Consider the following 21,256-nt stretch of genomic DNA (forward strand, 5'->3'; position numbering starts at 1 on the left):
GTGGGTGAGTAGAGGATGGAACGCATGTTTATCAGGGTAGCAACACTTGTGGCCAAGTGACATATTGCCCGCAAATGGAGGTCTCCCAATCCCCCCCACACCCCAATCGGTGGTGAAGTGGCGGAGGGGAGTGGATTGGTATGCTCATCAGGAGTGACCCATATTTGAGGCATGAGGCTGCCCACACAAACACGAGAAGATTTGGGGCATATGGTGGACTTACTATGGACTGGACGTGGGGATTAGCTGAAGGAACTTGATCCGCAAGAGGATAACTTTTAAAGCAATGGTTTTGGCCTTCAAGGCACTCCACGGCTCAGGGGCCCCATATCTTAGGGATAGAGTTCAATTTTACCGCCCACCTCGCGCTCTGAGATCTTCTGCGCTGCATCTCGCGCGTATTTCTACATTACATCGGGCACGTACAGGGGGTCGATCCTTTCAGGTGCATGCAGCTCACCTCTGGAATAGTCTCCCTTCTGCACTTAGACTGATACAGGAGCCTTATGTCCTTTAGGAAGTCATTGAAAATATGGCTATTTCAGCAATAGTATTCTCATCTCAGCAAGCTTAGTGCCTGTTCGTCAGCCACGACTAGGTTGTTTTAGCGCCGGGACACTCAATCGAGTAGCCGTGCGCTCTATAAATCCCGAATAACATAACATAAGTACTTATTGTCTTGGCTTGATAGACTGTGGTCATGTTTGTATCTTTTGTTGTTGCTGCAAAATCAATAACATTGGAAGTTATCAAAAGAAAACTCACCAAGTATGAAAAAAGAAATGGGCTGTGTTCCCCTTTTTACAATAATTTTAAGTAAAAAAAAAGGCATGTCAATACAATTCAAGAGCGATGCAGTCCACATCAACAACTGTGTCAGTATAATAAGGCATTCCGCAAGCCAGTACTGTGTACAAACAAAGCCTCTACTTACCTTGCACACATTGTGTAGGCAATCTGTTGTTACTGGCTGGTAAACCAACTCTTGACAGCAGACACACATAAATGTCTGTTCTACTTTCTTCAGGAAATTCTGTTGTGACAAAAAACAAAATGTATAAAAAGTATGTAATTCGTCCACAAAAATAAAAACATAGGCCAATCTAGTATACAACAAATATAGAACACAACCTACAAGGATGAATCTCTGCTGTTGTACCCTCTGTCGAATGCACTATTTACTTCCACTGTTATGTACCATAAGGATCCATGGACATCATTTGATGATTCATTGGTATTAAATGCACAACTTTATTTGTATGTCACATTTGGTTTGCAGTGTAAAGTGCTGTAGATCACATGCTGTACACTCTCCTACCATCTAGTGTGGGGAACAGATCATTTTAAGTTGTTTTTCTTGAGTCCAAGTTTCAGTTTCTTGCATGACATATGATGCTTGACATGTCCCTGAAGCCCACAAAGCACAGGGAAATAGATTCAATAGATTGTGTTTTTTCTAGGATGTTGGAGAGGTGGGTTTCCTGTTGGATAATTGAAGAATTAGGTACAGTCTGATACAAAAATGGTAAGTGTAATAGCTATTTTCTCCAACACTAGGGAAATGAGAGGGTCGTCTTTCAACCTACAACACTATAAGCTGCAAACCTAGTAAGTGACATTTTCCATTTGTAGCATGTCTTATTGCAAAACACATGCTGTGTACAAACTGAAAACCAAAAAGTAATTGAGGAGGTGGTAAAGTTTTAAAAACTGAGTAACCTACGTGTTCCTAGCTCTACACATGGATGTCTAAAAACTAATGTTTAGTAAGTGAGTGGAGGAAAGTCAATGAAGCACACACACATATCAGCCATTGGAATGTTACGAAGGAAAACCCTATTGGGACTTTTCTTTGTGAATGGATTGAGCCTGTGGCATGCTGACATTTACGCTTAGCTCAGGCAAGTACATTGAAATGCAACAAACAATACAGCTGGCACTCACTGCACTAGAGATGGAATTACCCTGATGTGGTGCAATGAGGGTTACAAACAGTAGTCTTTTTGAACTGCTTTGTTCTTTGGAGGTAGCACATGAGCGCATGTTTGACATCCAACATACGCAACAGCTTTTCCACTAAATATTGTGTGTTACAGAAGAAGATTAGAAGCTCAATGATTTGATTTTTTAGGAAAAGTAGAGTTTGCACGGAGCAGAAAGCGAGTGTATGTTTGTAAAACAACCCTATCTTTATGCATTTGAAAATCGTTTATTTCAATGGCTACAGCCTGCTATTTACCGAATGAGCAGAGAAGTAATGACCATCCGTAAAGCAGCTTTCAAAGCAATGTACTATATGGTAGTGTTATGTAATAGTTCACTAGGTACTTCCATAAGTCTGGAAGGAATAGATCTGGGTGGTATTATTCTTTTAAGGCCTTCAATGAAACTTGAAGGAGTAACCTGAAAAAGGAAAGGTGTCTTTGGTTTTACAGATAATTAGCTAGTGAGGCTAAATAACAAACTGACATGTTAGCTAACGGTAACTTATGTAGGAATAAGAGGTACTGCAGAATGTGCTGTGTGGAATCATGTATGTTATTTGAAAAGATTTACAGTAATGAACAGATCATCTCTACTTAGGAACACTGCAAGCTCTTGTCATTGAGTGACACGCTTCCTTAAGTACAGCCATACATTCTGTAGGTAACTGTAAATGCATACATTTGAAGTCTTAAGATGCCGGATTGTCAGAATCAAAGAGCATGGGTCTAGGACACAGAAGAGCACCCAGTTGCTGTCTAAAGAGATTGTGTTGGGTAGACAGCTTGTGAAAAAGATGAATTGACATATCAAGTAGTTGGGAGTTCCATCGCCAAAGTGTCCATGTGGGGAATACTAAATCAATGTCATTGTAGCTTGCCTCATCTTGCGAATCACCTAAGTAAATGGGGAGGGGTGGAAAAGCGTAAGCAAATGTTCCTTACTAAAATATTGTGATGGCATTCCCTATTGATTGTGGACGTGTACTACTTTTAATGGTGGGAGCTGCACATAGTTCTATTTGTGGAGTTGCCCACTCTGTGACCATGTTTGATGGTATCTAGGGATTGAACTGAGACTTGTTTATTTCCAAACTTCCACAACTGCAGTTCCAAATGATAAAACCATTTTCTAAAACATTTTTTTAAACAACTTTTCTGACATCTTTTATAATAACATAATTTTTTTAGTTTGATATTTTGACCAAAACATCATTTTATAAATTTGATCACCCTTAACATTTTTAATTACACACGCGCGCACACACACACGTGTGCAATTTGATGGCACATTTTCGAGTTTGAATAAATATTAAGCATGTGTGCGTCTTTATTTTTATGTATTTAAAAAAAGAAAGATTGTGGACACCTTTTTATATTTATACGTATGTAGCCTTTTCTTTTTTTTTTTTTTTTGGAACCTTTATTACAGAATTCAAAAGATATACAAAGATGGGCCCACAACCTTCGGGCCGGCCGCTAGCAAACAGTATGAGCATAGAATACAGTCAGTAAACAGTCGCTGCAGCGTGAGAGAGGTCACAGGAGTTGAAGGAAGCATTGGCGGCCACACCGTCCGGACCCCCCACATGGCGGTTCCATTTTTATATAAGAAACGACAAACAAATCCACAAGGCAGCCAAAAGTCAAGGCAACAGTATGAGCTCCCCTGGGGAGGACCCTAACGATCCACAGGAATAGCGGGGGGGATAGGAGACAAAGTGGACTCAAAGCCCAGAACCAAGGCGACAAGCAGACTAAGGAGACGGGGCCAGTGCCAGATCAGGCGTCAGCGGCGGGGTACAAATTCCGCCACGGTAGGTGTTCCAGGGGCCCCACACTTTCACCCATTTCCCAGGCTTACCTCTCGCAACATACACCACCTTTTCCCGAAACATACACCAATCCATGTTGTCCTTCCACGCCGAGACCGTTGGCAACCTTTGGGAACCCCACAATTGCGCAATGTCACGCTTGGCCACCATATATCCCAGAGTCACCCACCACGTCTGCGGCACTGAGTAGTCAGTCGGCTCCCACACATTTAGCAGACATCTCCTCGCCTCGGGAAGCAGCGTCACATGCGTGACCGCCTGCAACACCGCGTGCACATCACGCCAGAATTACGCCACCTCCGGGCATTCCCACAAAATATGGAGGAAGGTCCCTAAAGAACCACACCCACGCTTACACAACCCATCCACGGCATATCCCATACGCATCAGACCCGGCCCCGTAACATAGACCCTATGGAGTATCTTGAGCTGGACGAAGCGAAGGCGAGCCGGTATGGCCACCTCTTTCGGGGAGGCCACCGCAGACACCCAATCCTCGTCATCCAGCTCCAATCCATCAGCCACCCACACCTCACGAAGGCTAGTCAGCAGTCCCGAGCGATCGTTGATGAGCTTTTTGTAAATCAATGAAATCGTGCCGTCCGGTACATGCCCATCTAGCACTCTATCTTCCAGAGGGGAATACTCCGGGATGGAGGCAACATCCGGGAATACGGAGCACAGCGCGTGACGGACCTGGATATATCGAAAGTACTCCCTGTCCTGCAACTGGAATTCAGTCTGCAGCACATCGAACGTTTTGAATCCCCCCCTCGTCCAGAGATCGCCCACCTTGCTAATGCCTATCATGTCCCACTTCTCAAAGCCCCTCGAGGTCCACAGAGAGCCCAGCCGCTCAGATGCATACAGCGGCGTCGCCCGGGTTAACCGATCCTTCCACCCCATCGCCAAGTTTGCCGCGTGCCACACCCGTACCGCGACCCGCGTAGGGCCCGTCAGACGTGCGTCGAGCGATCTAGAATAAAGCGCCCGATTATAGTCGCCACCCGGCAGTAATAGTTTATCCATTTCAAAGGCCGGGTTAAGAGCGGGCCCATAAAGGCCATGGTTTATAGCAGCCAGCTGGGAGGCCCAGTAATATCGTTTGATGTCTGGGAGGGCGACCCCCCCGTCGTACCACGGGAGCGTCAGCTTCGCAAGGGCGATACGCGGCCTACCCTCCCAGAACAGGCGTCGCTGCAGACTCTCCACTTCGCGAAAGTAGCGCGCCGGGACAACGTCCATCGTGTTCTGTAAAGCGTATAGGAAACGTGGCAGCGACATCATCTTAAACAATGCCGCACGGCCAAGCGGTGAGAGCGGCAAGCGCCTCCAACGCGCCACGTCCTCCTTCAGGCGCTGGAGGGGGGGGGAGCAAGTTCTGTTTATATCGGGCCTCAGCGTCCAGGGTAATGAAGATACCCAGGTACTTAAATCCCTGCGGAGCGATCTGGATAGGACAACCCCGCGGAAGGATAGGAGCCTCCCCGGAAAGGACATACACACAGGATTTAGCCCAGTTGATGACTAAGCCGGAGTTGCGGCCAAATGAATGCAAAACATCCACAAGTACAATCAGCGATTTACGCGGGGAAGCAAGGTATAAGAGAATATCATCAGCGTAAAGGGATACGCGATCCTCATACTCGGGGGTCCATCGGAGACCACGGATAGAAGGGTGCCACCGCAGCCACTCCGCCAGGGGCTCCAAGGCAAGCGCGAAGAGGAGCGGCGATAGCGGGCAGCCCTGCCGCATGCCCCTGCCCAGCTCAAACAGAGCCGACACTCTACCGTTCACCGCCACCTGCGCCAGCGGTCCGGAGTATAACAGTTTCACCCAACCAATAAATCCCGGGCCAAAACCAAACTTAGCCAGCGTCGCCCAAATATATGGCCACTCAAGCGTGTCAAACGCCATAGTGGCGTCCAGGGACGCCAAAACGGCCGGCTCTCGTATGAACGGGACCCGCGCGAGCACCCCATGCAAACGCCGCAGGTTGAGCGCGGTGTTGCGATGAGGGATAAAGCCGGACTGGTCCTGGTGAATCAGATCGCACACCACGCCTACCAGCCGATTAGCCAGCACCTTGGCGAGAATTTTGGGTTCCGCATTCAACAGCGAAATGGGCCTGTAAGACGTGACCCGATCCCGCGGCCTCCCCTCCTTATGAATAACCACGATAGTGGCCAGACGCTGGTCCAGCGGGAGGGAACCCACCGAGCGGGCCGCGAGGAACATAGCACAGAGATGCGGCGCCAGCGTATCCGGTCGTAGTTTGTACAATTCGATGGGAAGGCCATTAGGACCCATGGCCTTGCCGGAGGCGACCGAACGTATGGCGAGGGCAATCTCCTCAGATGTTGGGGTCGCGTCCAACAACACTTTATCCTCCTCTGAAAGGGAAGGCAGCGCAATGTCTTTAAGCAGGGCATGGGAATCCTCTTCCGAGCGGGAAGATACCGGGGAATACACCCCACGGAAATATTCTGCAAAGCAATCAACAATTTCTCCTGGTTCAGTGACACACACACCATCCAATTTCTCAATCGACGGGACAACTCGACTCGCTCTCTCCTTTTTATCCAGCCACGCAATCAGTTTACCAGCCTTATCACCCACATCATACAGTCTCCCCTGTTGCGCTCTACTGAGGCCCCTGGCTGCCTCCGTGACGAGGGCCTTGTAGTCCGCCTGCTTGAGTCGGAGAGCATGCAATTTGTCGTCCGTCACCCCACACTCCAAATCACCCTCCAACTCGGTTATTTCAGTTTCAATACGGGTCACCTCCTCCCGCTCGCGCCTCCGGGAATGGGAAATGAGGGACAGGGCCTCCCCCCGGAGTACCGTCTTAAACGCCTCCCACAGAGAAACCGCGGACGACACAGACCCCACATTGTCTTCAAAATATCGCTTAAGAGATTTAACCAAATCTGCGCGAATTGTGGGGTCACGCAGGTACCAGGGATTAATCGGGGCCACCCTCCCCTCCCCCCTCGGGACAATGTCGAAGTGCAACAGGAGCGGGGAGTGGTCTGAAATACCCCGCGCCAAATGTCGTACCTCCCCAACCCGCCCCGCCTGTACCGCTGGCATCAGGACATAATCAAGTCTCGAAAGACTGCCATGAGCCCCGGAATGAAAGGTGTACTGTATCTGCGTAGGATGTTTCAACCGCCAACAATCCACCAGCCCCAAGGTATCCAAGAGGCCGGACAACCACGCTTGGGCACGGGGGAGATCCCTAGGGGGGTGACGATCCTCAGTCCCGGAAACCACAGCGTTAAAATCCCCCCCAACCACTAGAATCCCCTCCGGAAGGCCAAGGAGGAGGCGCCCCAGATCCGCAAAAGTAGTCGTTTGCAACCCTGGCGGGACATAAACAGAAACGAAAACAATCACTCTACCCTCCAATCTACCCACCAGAACCGTGTATCGTCCCCTGTCATCATGGAGCACCTCATCAACTTCCAACGGGAGCGAGGTCTTAGCCATAATGCCCACACCCCTCGAACCAGACGTGAAGCCCGAGTGGGCCATAAGGCGATAGCCCCGTCTGTTCATGGCACGAAAGGAGTTTCCAATGAGGTGTGTTTCCTGCAGAAAGACTATATCTGGTGAAATTCGTTTTAGGAACTGCAGGACCACCCCCCGTTTTATCCTGTCCCCCAGTCCATTAACATTCCAGGACAAAAGACTCAGTCCCCTACGCCCCATCATAGCCGAAGTCGATCAATCGCCCCCCAGAGAGCACTTTAGAAATAGCACAACAATACTTCTGCCTTGTGGTACAAATAAACAATACCCAACCCCAACCCAACAGCCCCAACAAAACTCCCCCCTCCCTGCACCCCTGCATGAGCCCAAACAGCCCCCCCAACTTGCAGTGTGCCTGTCGCCCCTATGTGATTTAAACTACTAAGACCCCCTAGAGGAGGAAGGAGAACCCCCTCGAGACCCAGCACCTCCTCCAATGGAGGGGAGACAAGACACAACAGACAAAAGACCCTATGCTTGGCCGAAAGTGGCATCATCCGGAGTGAGCCCCCGTGTCAGTACCTCAGACCCGGTCCGGTGGGCACTCTCCTTACCTACTACAATTTATATGTATATATATATATATATATATATATATATATATATATATATATATATATATTCACTTAAAAAACCATAGGTTTCACACATGTTATAGTTAGGTGGATATTTCACTCGTAAAAAAACAATGAAATTCTCCCGTTATAGTTAGTTCAGATAACTATAACTCGTGCGCCTGCAATCCACTGCTCATGACGTCACATATTACATCACTCATGACATGGTCAGTGGCATCACTCATGACATCACTGATGACATCATCCTTGTGATAGAGTGGTGGTCTGAACTAACTATAACGGGGGAATTTCATTGTTTTTTTACGAGTGAAATATCCACCTAACTATAACATGTGTGAAACCTATGGTTTTTTAAGTGAATTTGCAAGGTTTTTTAAATGCTAATTCCTAACTATAACGTGTGTGAAACCTATGGTATTTTCAGTGAATTTGTACGTTTTTTTAAATGCTAATTTATTTCTGTATTATAATTTTTTCAATATATTTATTTTACAATAAACTACGTATTAAAATGTTTTTTTTTTTTTGGTTTTTTACCGTGCACGCATCTACCCCCGCGATTTAAAAAAAAAACAAAATTAAAAAAAAAAATTCTGCCTTCAGGGTCCTTCAGGGACCCCCTGACAAAGGCTAGGGGGTCAGGAACCCTCTACCCTGCCCCCTTTTCACATTCGCCACCTTTCTTTTTTCACTCTCGCACTGAAAACAAACAAAATGGCGGCCGACACTTCCTGATTTCGACCGATTCAAACGTTGACTAACATGTAACCACCAATCAGAATTACACTCGCGCACGTTAGGGTGCTCGCACGGTGCGCGCTTATAGATATTTATATGCTTTTAAATGCTATTTTCTCAGGAACTACTGAACAGATTGACACCAGACCTGCAAAATGCACTTCCCTGACCTGAGCACCACCTCTCTGCCAAATTTCAAGTAATTCTGTTCAGCCGTTCGGGCTGTACATTCGACTAAAGGTCCTATGGAAAAATGCATAGGGAAAACGCGTTTTGGGACCCCCCTTTTTTCTCGGCCCCCGCTTGACGAATCACCCCGAGACTTTCAGGGTAGGAGCTGAACGGAGCGCCCCATTAGTTTTGAAAATTTCGCGAGGATTTGTCAACCGGCGCCAAAGGTATTCAAAATAGAATTTTCAGATTTCCTATGGAAACTCGGTCCTAACTATAACTATCTACTGGCGACCGCCGGTAGATAATATATATACATATATATATATATAAATATATATCCGTATTGCTCGTCTCATACACACTCCCATAGGCCAGGATAAAGACGAAATGGACCCAAAATTGCGGTGCTGTTATTTTATTCTGTTATGTTCCCTGCACCAACCGCCATTACGTGTTTCGGCCTTCCAGAGGCCTTGATCACACATATATATATATATATATATATATATGTGTATATATGTATGTGTTTACGTATGTACGTATTTGTGCATGACTTATATATATATATATTCCCCCGTTATAGTTAGTGCAGGCAACTATAACTCACGCGACCGCAATCCTCTGCTGATGACATATGTGTCTTTATGAAAAAAAAATATTTGTAATATATGTATAGCTAAAATTTAATGGAAGAAGACATGGGCAAATAATTGTCTAAATACAGTATTAGCATCAGCAGAGGATTGCGGTCGCGTGAGTTATAGTTGCCTGCACTAACTATAACGGGGGAATTTCAATGGTTTTTTATCAGTAAAATGTCCAGCTAACTATAACATGTGTGAAACCTATGGTTTTTTCACTGAATTTGCAAGGTTTTTTAAATGCTAATTCCTAACTATAACGTGTGTGAAACCTATGGTTTTTTAAGTGAATTTGTACGGTTTTTTAAATGCTAAGTTACTTTACACCATTCGTGGCGTGCGCGCCCACTTAACGCAGTTCGTTCCGTGCGCGCATGGTGCGCTTCGCGCACCGTGCGCGCACAGTGAGCACGCGGTGCGCTTCGCACAGCCCGCGCGCCCACTTTACGCAGTTAGTGCCGCGCACGCACGGTGGGCACGCGGTGCGCTACGCGCACCCACGTTACGCTGAATGGGCCATGTACGCACGATGCGCTTCGCGCACCGTGCGCACATGGAGGACATATTATGCGCTTCGTTGTGTAAGGTAAGCTTTAAAATTTTTCTTATTAAATTTTATGCCATGCAGAAATGGTGCCCTGCAGGCACCATTTGCACACGGGGTGGGGAGAGTGTGGATAATTATTTTTTTTAAAATAATTTTTACCGTACGCGTACGGTAAGCGTAATCGGCGATTTTTAAAAAAAATTAAAAATGACTTTTTGGGCTTGGGGGTTATTTGGGGACACATTCAACAAGGCTAGGTGGTTAGGAGCTGTCTAAACAGTCCCTTTACATGTTTTTTCCCTTTGTTTTTCCTCCCCCCCTCAGAGTGCGAGAGAGAAAATGGCGGCCGCCGCTTCCTGGTTTCGAACGATTTGAATGTTTACTAAGATCTAACAGCCAATCAGAATCGTGCTCGCGCACGGCACCGTACGCGTACGGTAAGCTTACCGTAAGCGCACGGTAAGCGCACCGTAAGCTGGCTCAGATATATATATTGATTTAAATGCTATTTTCTCAGGAACTACTGAACAGATTTACACCAGACCTACAAAAGGCACTTCCTTGACCTGAGGACTACCTCTCTGCCAAATTTCAAGTAACTCTGTTCAGCCGTTCGGGCTGTAGCTGTGTCTAAAGGTCCTATGGAAAAATGCATGGGAAAAACGCGTTTTGGGACACCCCTTTTTTCTCAGCCCACGCTTGACGAATCCCCCCGAGACTTTCAGTGTAGGAGCGGAGCGGAGCGGAGTGCCCCACCTATTTTGAAAATTTCGTGAGGATTCGTCGACCGGCGCCAAAGTTATTCCAAATAGAATGTTGCGGATTTCCTATGGAAACAGGGTCCTAACTATAACTACCTACTGGCGACCGCCAGTAGGTAATATATATATATATATATATATATATATATATAAGGAAAAGGAGTTGCCCCCAGGCGAAGCGCACAATTTCAACAAACTTTATTCCACAGAGAGCAGCTTCAGGATAGATGCACACACAGCAAACAAATGCCTGACGCGTTTCGGAAGGAGACTTCCTTTCTCAAAGGCTGCATGCATCAAAAGTCTGTGCACAAAAGTCCACCATTATATAACATCATGTAACTCTCATTATCCTCAGGTGAGTTCAAGGCAAGTGCAAAGCATCCTGGGAGTGGTAGTTTAAAACATAATACCCATGTGGGCTGCCAGTCTTCCACATGTTCAAAAACGATTTTCTTTTTGCCAATGCATCTCACCTCAAAGCACTCTATTTCAGGGGGTCTGTCGATCCGCAATTGCTGCCCAAAATAGGTAGACTGCGACCCGCTAAAGTAGCGCGGTGGTGCACTTCACGGCCCCCTGAAATAGAGTGCAATAGGGGCAACTCCTTTTCCTTATATATATATATATATAGAAGGAAGTGATAAGCTACAATTAAAAGCAGCACTGAATAATTATAAAACAGAAATCAGCAAAGCTAAAGAAAATTATTACACTAAAATAATAATGGAGCTACTAATAAATGTAAAAAGACATTTAAGATGGTGAAGACTCTAGTTGACCCAGTTTGTTCAAAATAATCTGTGAAGCCTTCACAAGATCTGTGCGAGAATTTAACAGAATGCTTCAGTAAAATTGAGTCGATCCTACCAGATATTACTAGTGGCCCATTGTTTAACAACCCACAAATGAAAGAGGGCAGATCCAATACGCCTAGAAGGAATAAGGCCAAAATTAGACAGATTCGAACTGATAACAGGAGAAGAATTTAGAACACTGATGTCGAGCATCTCCTCTGGTTCCTTGCTGGACCCTTTGCCTACCTATATGTGGAAAGATAGGGAGGAGGAACTGCTCTCAAGTTTGGCAAAAATTTGCAAACAATCTTTGAAGAGTAGTACTGTAACACAGGTTTGGAAAAAATATTTAGCCACTACACTACTGAAGAAACCAACTGCTGACCTAAACAATCAGAGTAATTATTGTCTAATTTCCCAACTTCCTTATCCAACAAAAATAGAGGAGAAACACATGATAAATTACTAGCAAATTTTCTGAAAAACCATAACACTCTGGAGGTGGAACAGAAGAGCTTCAGACCAGCGCATGGTACGGAGTCAGCACTAATCGGGAATTTTGATGAATTGAGGATGGTGATTGACAGTGGTAAAACAGCAGTTTTGATACTTTGGATCAGTCTGCTGCATTTGACACTGTCAATCACCAGATACTGCTTCAGAGACTGAAAGATAGGCATGGAAGGATCTTTCCTAGAGTGTATTTAATCATTCCTGTCAGATATCAAGCTATCTCACTCCATCCTTTCTGGTCACGGTTTAGGAAAAAATCATGGGGTGCCTCAGGACTTGGCACTGAGCCCCATTCTCTTTAACATATGCATACGTCCACTGCTGACTCTGATTAGATCCTTTGGAATCTCTTTTGTGAATTAAGTGGATGACGCGCAGCTAATAGTGTCTCTCGGGAAAAACTGCTCTAACTAGACAGGTAACCTCCACCCATGCATACAAGGAATGGCCAGTTGGCAAAAAAAAAAACTGCCTGAAATTCAACGAAGATAAAACATAGTTTTTATGTTGCTCTCCTTCCAAAAGCCCCATAACACTCCCGAAAAATTTCTGGCCCTGGACCAGTACAAAGGGATCGTAAACATTGCATGTTGTGCAAAACCTGGGAGTGTACATTGATGAAAAACCACAAGAAAGCTGGCATTTGCGTGACGTCTTCAGCGTTGGTTATGACGTTGAGGTGCCTATATAGGCACAACCCAGGCGCACTGACATCAGTACTTTCAGTTTTTTTCCACACCAGAAGTGCAGAGCCATGAAGTAACTGACACAGTTGTGACCAAAACAAGGGCCGTGAAAGGGGGAGAAACCCTAGCCCAGCAATATTAGTCTGCAAAGCGAGGAGGCATGGGTGGGGCTGTAAGGAATCTGCAGCTAGATAGTCGTTACCAGCGGTAAGTAACTTATTTATCTCATAGAGACTTCTAGCTGCAAATTCCTTACCTTTGAATTAGATACCCAAGCAATACCATCCGGCAGTGGGCTGCGGACCAATACCTTAAAGTAGAAAGTCCAGGCAGGACCGAGCGGGCAAAATGCCCATCCCTGCAGACCTGACCATCTAGGCAGTAGTGTCTTGCAAACGTGTGAAATGATGCCCACGTTGCCGCCTGGCAGATGTCTTGGATTGGGACACCCGAGCCAAGGCCGTAATTGCAGCCTTTCCCCTAGTGGAATGGACCCTTAATCCCTAAGGGGGCTGTTACTTTGCCCGGAGATAGCAGATCTTAATGCAAAGAACAACCCAGCTTGAAATGGTCCTTTTCTGCACTGCCTTCCCCCTCTTTGGTCCCCCGTACCCCACAAAGAGTTGGTCGTCCACCTGGAACTATTTTGTGCGGTCAAGGTAGAACAACAACGCTCTTTTTGGGTCCAGTCGGTGGAGACGTTCCTCTTCCTTAGAGGGATGCGGAGGAGCAAAATAGGTGGGCAGAGTGATGGATTAACCCAGATGGAATGGGGTCACAACTTTTGGCAAAAAGGAAGCGGAGTGCGAAGCACCACTTTGTCCGGAAAGGACATTAAATAGGGAGGCGAGCAAGATAACGCCTGCAACTCACCCTCCGGGCTGATTTGATCACTACTAAGAAGGCTGTTTTGATGGTGAACAGCCGGAGGGGACAACTGTGTAGAGGCTCAAAGGGAGCACACATCAGGTAGGTGAGGACCTAATTAAGGTCTCACTGTGACATAACAAAGGGAATGGGAAGAAACAAGTGAGCCAGCCCATTTAGAAATGTATGTACAATAGGAGATTTGAAGAGAAAGGGTTGGTCTGGCAGCCGCAAAAAAGCAGAGAGATAACCCTTGAGAGTTCCCAAAGCAGAGCCCTGTTGGGCAAGGTTTACAATGAATAACATGACAGCAGAAAGTTAAGCAGAAAGAGCGTCAATAGACCTTTCTGGACAGTATAATACATATTTCTGCCAATGGCAGGTGTATATCGTCTTAGTGGAGGGACGCCTGGCTGCCAGAATAACATTACAAACCTCGGGAGGAAGTTCAAAAGCCATCAACTGCCGCTGCTCATTCTCCACGCACGAAGGTGCAGAGTTGACAGGTTCAGGCGGAGAGCTCTCCCCTGCTGCTGCGACAAAAGAGCCTCCTAAAGGGGCAGCCTGATCCAAGGATCGATGCTAATCTTGAGAAGCTCTGGATACCAAACTCTCTTTGCCCAGTCCAGAGCCACAAGAATGACTTGGGCCCGGTCGCTCCTGATCTTCAGAACCCTGGGCAGGAGTGGTATGGGCGGAAAGGCGTACAGCAGGCATGAGCTCCAATCACGATGAAAGGAGTCGCTGAGCGATAGCCGCCTCGGAAACTCCAGCGTGTAGTATAGCTGACACTGCGCATTCTCTTCGGAAGGCAAACAAATCTAACCAAGGTTCTCCCCACTGTTGAAAGATACCTTGCTTCATCTCGGACTGAGACTCCATTCGTGATCTGCTAGGCATCGACGGCTGAGTTTGTCCGCCCTGGCGTTCAAAGACCTGCCAGGTGTTGAACCATCAGGGTTATGCCATGCTATTCCAGCCATGTCCAAAGACGTGGGGCAGCTCGACAAAGGGTCCACGACTCCACCCCGCCCTGCTTGTTGCTGTACCACAGGGCAGTCGTGTTGTCCTTGAACAACTGCACTAGCTTCCCCTTGACAGAGGGAAGAAAGCCTTTCAATGAATATCGAATCGCTCGGAGCTCCAACAGATTTATGTGGAGCCCTGACTCTGCTGGAGACCAGTATTCCCGGATCTCCACCTCTCCCAGATGGCCGCCCCATCCCAGAAGTGACGTATCTATCACCAATGTTAATTGTGACTGGGGAAGTGACTGTCGTTGACCCAACCATGGTTCGTCAACCACCACTGTAGATGAGTTGCAGTTCCTTCTGAGAACTGGACCACATCGGTGAGATTTCCTCAATGCTGTGCCCACTGAAACTTCAGGTCCCACTGCAGAGCCCGCATATGCCACCTGGCATATTTTACCAACAGGTTGCAGCAGGCCATGAGGCCCAACAGCGTCAGAGTCAGTCTCACCGAAATCCAGGATAGAGGCCAAAAAATCGGAATCATAACTTGAATATCCTGGACTCGATGCTCGGGAGAAAAGGCCCGAAACTGCACTGTGTCCAGAACTGCCCCGATGAAAGGCAGCATCTGGGAAGGAGTGAGGTGTAACTCCGGCAAGTTCATAGAGAATCCCAGCGAATGCAGGAAGTTCGCCATAGTCTGAGGGTGGGAGACGACTGCCTGGGGCGGGGACACCATCAACAGCCAGTCGTCGAGGTAGGGGAAGACTGACATCCGAACCTGCACAGATAGGCTGTGACCACGGCCATCACCCAGGTGAACACCCGAGGGACACTGGTAAGGCCGAAGGGGAGAATAGTAGAGTGAAAGTGCTCACAGCCTACATTGAACCGAAGGTAACGCCTGTGGCCCGGCAGGATGGGAATGTGAAAATACGTATCCTGCAGGTCCAGCCTTACCATCCAGTCCTCTTGGTCTAGGGCAGACAAAACCTGAGCTAGAGTGAGCATCTAGAACTTCTCCTTCTTGAGGAAGAGATTAAGAGTGCGAAGATCTAAAATGGGCCGCAACCCTTTGCTCTTCTTCGGAAGCAGAAAGTAGCGGGAAGAACAACCACTGTCTACTTCTGAAACCTGGACGCTTTCTGTTGCTCCTTTGGCCAAGAGAGCTGTAACTTCCTCCTGGAGCAATTTTAGATGATATTCCGTCAGCCGTACCTTATTTGGCAGAATGGGAGGAGGAAAAGAAAGGAAAGGCAGAGAATAGCACTCCTGAATGATCACTTGTCCGATGTCATGGGTCTCCAGTGGGGGAGATGGTGACGAATTCTCCCGCCAAATGGGGTAGTGTGGTCCTGCAGACTCAGACTAGGAGGCTGCGGCTGTCGGGGGCAGGGTGACCGACGACCTCTAGCCTCCATTCCTTGATTAGAATGCACTGCATCCACGTATGGCTTGGGCAGTCTGTGCAGGACTGTGGCTGGTATAAGGTTGACGCGGCTGGAAACCCTTTCCATTGCCGCGAAAGGAAGACTGGCCACGAGGAGTAGAGCAGAGGCCCAAGAATCTGGCCGTAGCTCGAGATTCCTTGAACCTGACCAGGGCCGAATCTGCCTTTTCCCCAAAAGACAGGTTCCATCAAAGGACATGTCCATGAGATTGACCTGGACATCGTCCGAGAAGCCAGTTGTCCTAAGACAGGCGTGACGCCTTAAGGCCACTGTCATTGAAATCGATCTGCAAAGCGAATCTGTCGAATCTAGGCAACACTGAATGGTTTATTTTGCTGCAATCTCTCCCATCCTTGACTGCTTGGGAGAGCACACCCGGGGCCTCCTCTGGGACTTGTGGCAGCACTTGCGCAACAGTCTTCCAAAGGGAGTGGGAGAAACGGCCCAATGAGCATGCAATTTCTTCTCAAATGCATCCAACCTCTTGGGTTCCCTGTCCAGAGGGGCTGATGGGAACGCACCCTGGTAGGTAGAGGCCTGCACCACCAAACTCTGTGGGGTGTGGTGTTGGCTGAAGAACTTCGGATCACCCGGTTTTGGGCGATGGAGGCGTGCAACCGTCTTATTCACAGGAGCCCCTGTGCTAGGCTTGGACCACATGCCTAGAAAGATGGCTGTAAGTGCCTCATTAAAGGGCAAAAGGGGTTCTGAGGTGGAAGCTCTAGTCCAAGGACCTCAGCTGCCATTTTTACCACCATGGCATAGGATGCCCCTCCTCCGTTGTCACTGTTGGTGGAGAGAGCATGCCAGTATCTGGAGAAGTGTCCAGTCCACTGGCCTCCGCAAGTTCCCCATACCAGTCCAACTGCTCCGTGAAGTCATACTGGTGTTCCAGAGGGTCCACAGACCCCTCCCATTCATCTCCTGAGCCTTGCACATGCTCAAAGTGCTCAGGCGACAACATAGAACCCCTTGTTTCAATCGACGTCGAGCAACGTCGTTTCGACTCCATGTAATACGGGATGGGGCTGGCACCACTGATGGGCAATAAATGAAAGGAAAACAGCATTTAAGACAATCTGTTGAAGAATTACTCAAGGTCATCAGGGCAATACTCTCTGCAGAACAAAGCTGTCTATATCAGGGGCCCGCCTAAAAGGCTGGGGCCCTGGGACAGAATCCTCTTTGTCCATGCCTTAAAACCACTCTGAACAGCACAGCCTACGGGATTTGCCACCGGATATGGGCCATCACCCTTGTGGCAATTGTTGTGACTGCCACTTGACAAAACTCACCAAAGAGATAATGTTGGACAGTACACACACATGGACGTTAATGTGTCCTACAAACTGCAACACAAAGAACTGCATCTATATGATCACATGCCCAAGCAGAATCAAGTATATAGGCATGACCACAAGACCCATTAAGAATCCAGATAAATGAACACAGAAGTGACATAAGATGTAGAAGGATAAGTGCATATTTTCTAGACATGAACCACACTCCGATGACGTTGAATGGGTAGTTCTGGAGACATGGCATTGTGCAAATAAAAACACTTTGCTTTAAAGAGAACCACGCTGGGTGTTCCGGCTGCAGATCCACATTACTGGCCTTAACGATGACATCCCTTGGAGTGTACTGAATCAACACTGACCACTCTAGTATGTCTTGCTATTATGCACTAATCAAAATCCATCATCCCAGGATGTCTTGCCCTTGATGCATTGTTTGATACTTTTTACTTCAGTATACCCTGCCGGTTTGGCCCTGTTACTACATTTACATTCCTACTGAGTGTCACACACATGACTTTATATAGTACCTCCCTTCATCTGGCCCCCTTTTTGGCACTGGTCCAGACCAATGAGCATTACCAACATTTCCTTGGCCTTGCCTCCCCCATAATACCACCCTTAACACAACTCCATTAGAAATGGCAGAGTCTGTTTCGAGCCTCATTTCTTTGAATCATTATCACTATATTCTGCCTGTGATAAATCAATCTTGTTTTCGGCAGAAACAGGTTTGTTTTCAATATCACACTTTGATATATTATCACTATCTGTGAACTTTTGTTGACCCATTTTTAGTAAAAAAGGGCATGTCCAACATGGCGACCTCTCTACCCCTGCATCCGCAACCCCTACAGTCTTTAGGTCTCTGTGCAGCAGATCTGCATGTCACGCGCGCATTAGCATGCACCACGCCCACAAGTGCGGATGCACAGCAGACGCGGATGGTGGACATTTAATCCACAACCTCCCCTTCCAGGACTCCTCCAGGATTGCAGAGAGGGGGTAGGTCGGCGGCAATTACCACGCTTGACACAGGGAGTCTGCTTTTTTTGATCCTGGTCCTCTGCTTCCAGTAAATGAGTCACTGCCGCTGACTACTTTTTATTTATTGATTTACAGAGACAGAACAAAGTGCGGATATCCCTGCAATACCTATATGTATCTTACTCCAATAGGGTAGGGTAACATATAACGGATAACTTACTCACTGACCTCTGCGATGTTTGACATAGTTGTTAAGGGTGACCTTTTGACTTTTTTGTGTGTTTGTTCTGTCCAGTTTGTCATTCCTGGTGGCACCATTTACAGGGAGTGGTGCTTGCCACTATACCAAAGTTTTGCATCAGAGTTGATTGCTATCATACTATCCACATAGTGTATTTACTATGTTAATACTTAATATGAGATGTAAAAAAAGACATACCTCTCTGTTTACTTTCTCGACGAAATGCAATTGTAGGTTGGAAAGCTTTTTTACAAATAACTTTGCAATGCTATATGGAATGACATTTTTGATTAAATCCTTGAGTTAAAAACATTTAGCATGGTTTGTAACATCTGACTCATTCAGTATTGAGGTTACGAGTGCTTTACATATGAGCATTGGATTTGGTTGTCTGAATGTACACCTGGTGACCATGTGAAATATATTGTGGTTACAAAGGGAAAGATTTATGACTTGACAGTGTTTTATGGAGCTCTTTCCCTTTGGATTGTGGAGTCCCTCTCATTACACTTACTTGAGGATCAAAAAGCACAGAACCTGAGAAGGGTAAGTTCATGCTCTTCAGTTGGGTATTGTTTTTAAATGATGGGAATCTTAACCAGGAAAGGTCTTTTAGTGCTATAACTTGGCAGCACTCTGTCAAATCCAGGCCTGGCAAATCTATAGGAAGGGTTCCTGCCACTGGTGGAGGAAGACCTAAGCTACCTTGTGATGTAGAAGCCAGTCGTGATCAGCCAGAAGATGCAGCCAAGTTAGATCTGGCACTCGTGGACTTCGCCAGATGGTTGATGACCAGAAGGGGGGAAACGCGTGGCTTGCATGGCTTGTAATCAACACTATATAGGTAACTGTAAGGTTCAAAGTATGGCTCAGAGTATTATATAATTGTTGAAGAAAAGATTCACTTCACAAGGGGAAACAGGCCAGGTAGTAGTGTACGAGTTACTTGCAGACAAAACTGTGCGAGTATAGGAACAGTGTGCGAAAGAGCAGAAAAAGGAATGGTGAGGAACAACACCATAAAGAGCAGTACCCGGTACTGTAGTACCCAAAGGCAGGGAAAGAATAAAGAACAGAGCAGCAACCCTGCCAGTACAGAGACAGCCCCCCACCCGGAGACAAGGGACATATGTAAATATGTCACGATAACATGCAACAGGACTACAACTCCAACCAAAGACAAGGAAGGGGAACCAGTCGGGGACACACAGGGAACGACAAAACTCCAAGACATCCCCATCACAGAGTGTGACAACCCCCATCAGGAACAAGGGCAAAGGCACAGCCAAAAGACCCTAACCTCAAGGATCGCAAAGAGCCAGAAGTACCTACAAACCTATCCTCCCATGTGACAACGGGAAGGAAAAAGGGACAGCCTGACAGAAAGAGGGAAAGAATGTACTCCTAGAACACACAGCCACCCACAGGGAAGCGAGTGCAAAAGACCAAATCACAAGCCCTCGTAGAACGGAGAGGAAGGGCGGGCCGTGAAAGAATCTGCGGCTAGAATCATCTCTACCAGATACATCGTTACCGAAGGTAAGTAACTGGTACATCTGATAGAGACTACTAGCCGCAGATTCCTTCACGTAGAGTAGATACCCTAGCCATAGCCAAGGGGAAGGAGGGTCTGCAAGAGGATCCCACCCACCTGGGCACAACAGAGGGCCGCACGGGGGCCGAGTCTGAAAACAGGACGAGGAGCCCGTCCCCCAAGCAAAGGGAAAAAAACCCTGCCAGACGGAGGCCTCCAACCCCTGGGGAGGGCAGGGGGTGCGGGAAAAGAAGAAGATAGCCTGTCCTCACTCAGCAGAGGAAACAAGGCAAGGCACAAAGAGGCCAAACACCCCACGCCCACGTGAGGCAACAAAACCTCCGCCCAAGGCCAAGGCAAGGAAAGGAGCACCGAAGGAGAAGAGCAACCTAGAGACTCCAAGGAGAAAAGGCAGAGCAAAGGCAATCCCAGACAGGACGGCGCCGGCAGCAAGAAGCAGGCAGAAGCCGAAAAGGGGAACTCAAGGTCACCCAAGGAAGGTCACACAGGGACAAACTGTGTCCGCAAGAGGGTCCAGAACTCAGGGACCATCCCCCCCACAGGGAGAAGAGGTAGAACCGAGTGCAAGGCCCACTGGAAGCAGCAGAGAAGGCAGGATAACAGTCCCACTAAAGCCTCAAGAAGGCACAACGGTGCAGAAAGAACAAGAGGGCGGCACTGGTAAGCTCCGCCAGACGCCAGGGACACCACAGAGCGAAACACTCAAAGCAAAAAGGCAAAGAAGAAGGTTACATCTACAATTTACCATAACGCCACGAAGAGCAGAAGCCCGCAGGCGACCACTACTCCCCAGCACATACCAGGGCTATATAACAGCCAACCCTGCCCCACATAGGGCATGTCATATCCCAAGACATGGGAACCTCTTAGGAGGAAACTTCCGCAGCAGAGGACAACAAAAAAGACCTGCGGCAAAAAAACCCGCAGGAGGCTTATAAAGCAGCCAGAGGGGAAACGCAGAAGGCCCAATCTAAGGCCCAGCATGGTGTAAAAAACCCAAAGGAAAAACACAGTCAAAAAAGGACTGGCCAACAGAACCACAGCCTCAGCAAGGAGGACTCAAGTGGCCATGAAGCACACAGAACAGACAACCGGG

At 47.4% G+C, this 21,256-nt stretch overlaps 1 protein-coding gene across 1 annotated transcript in view; it reads right to left on the reverse strand.

Annotated features, from left to right (window-relative positions):
• The window catches only part of UHRF2 (ubiquitin like with PHD and ring finger domains 2), an 898,530-nt gene that overhangs the window by 20,478 nt on the left and 856,796 nt on the right, over positions 1 to 21,256 (reverse strand). The window contains exon 15 of the mRNA XM_085633451.1: positions 935 to 1,033. Within this exon, the coding sequence (XP_085489577.1) occupies positions 935 to 1,033 (99 nt within the window). The remainder of the gene's footprint in view (positions 1 to 934; positions 1,034 to 21,256) is intronic.

Source organism: Triturus cristatus, chromosome 2_1, assembly GCF_964204655.1.
Source record: "Triturus cristatus chromosome 2_1, aTriCri1.1, whole genome shotgun sequence".
Lineage (NCBI taxonomy): Eukaryota > Metazoa > Chordata > Amphibia > Caudata > Salamandridae > Triturus > Triturus cristatus.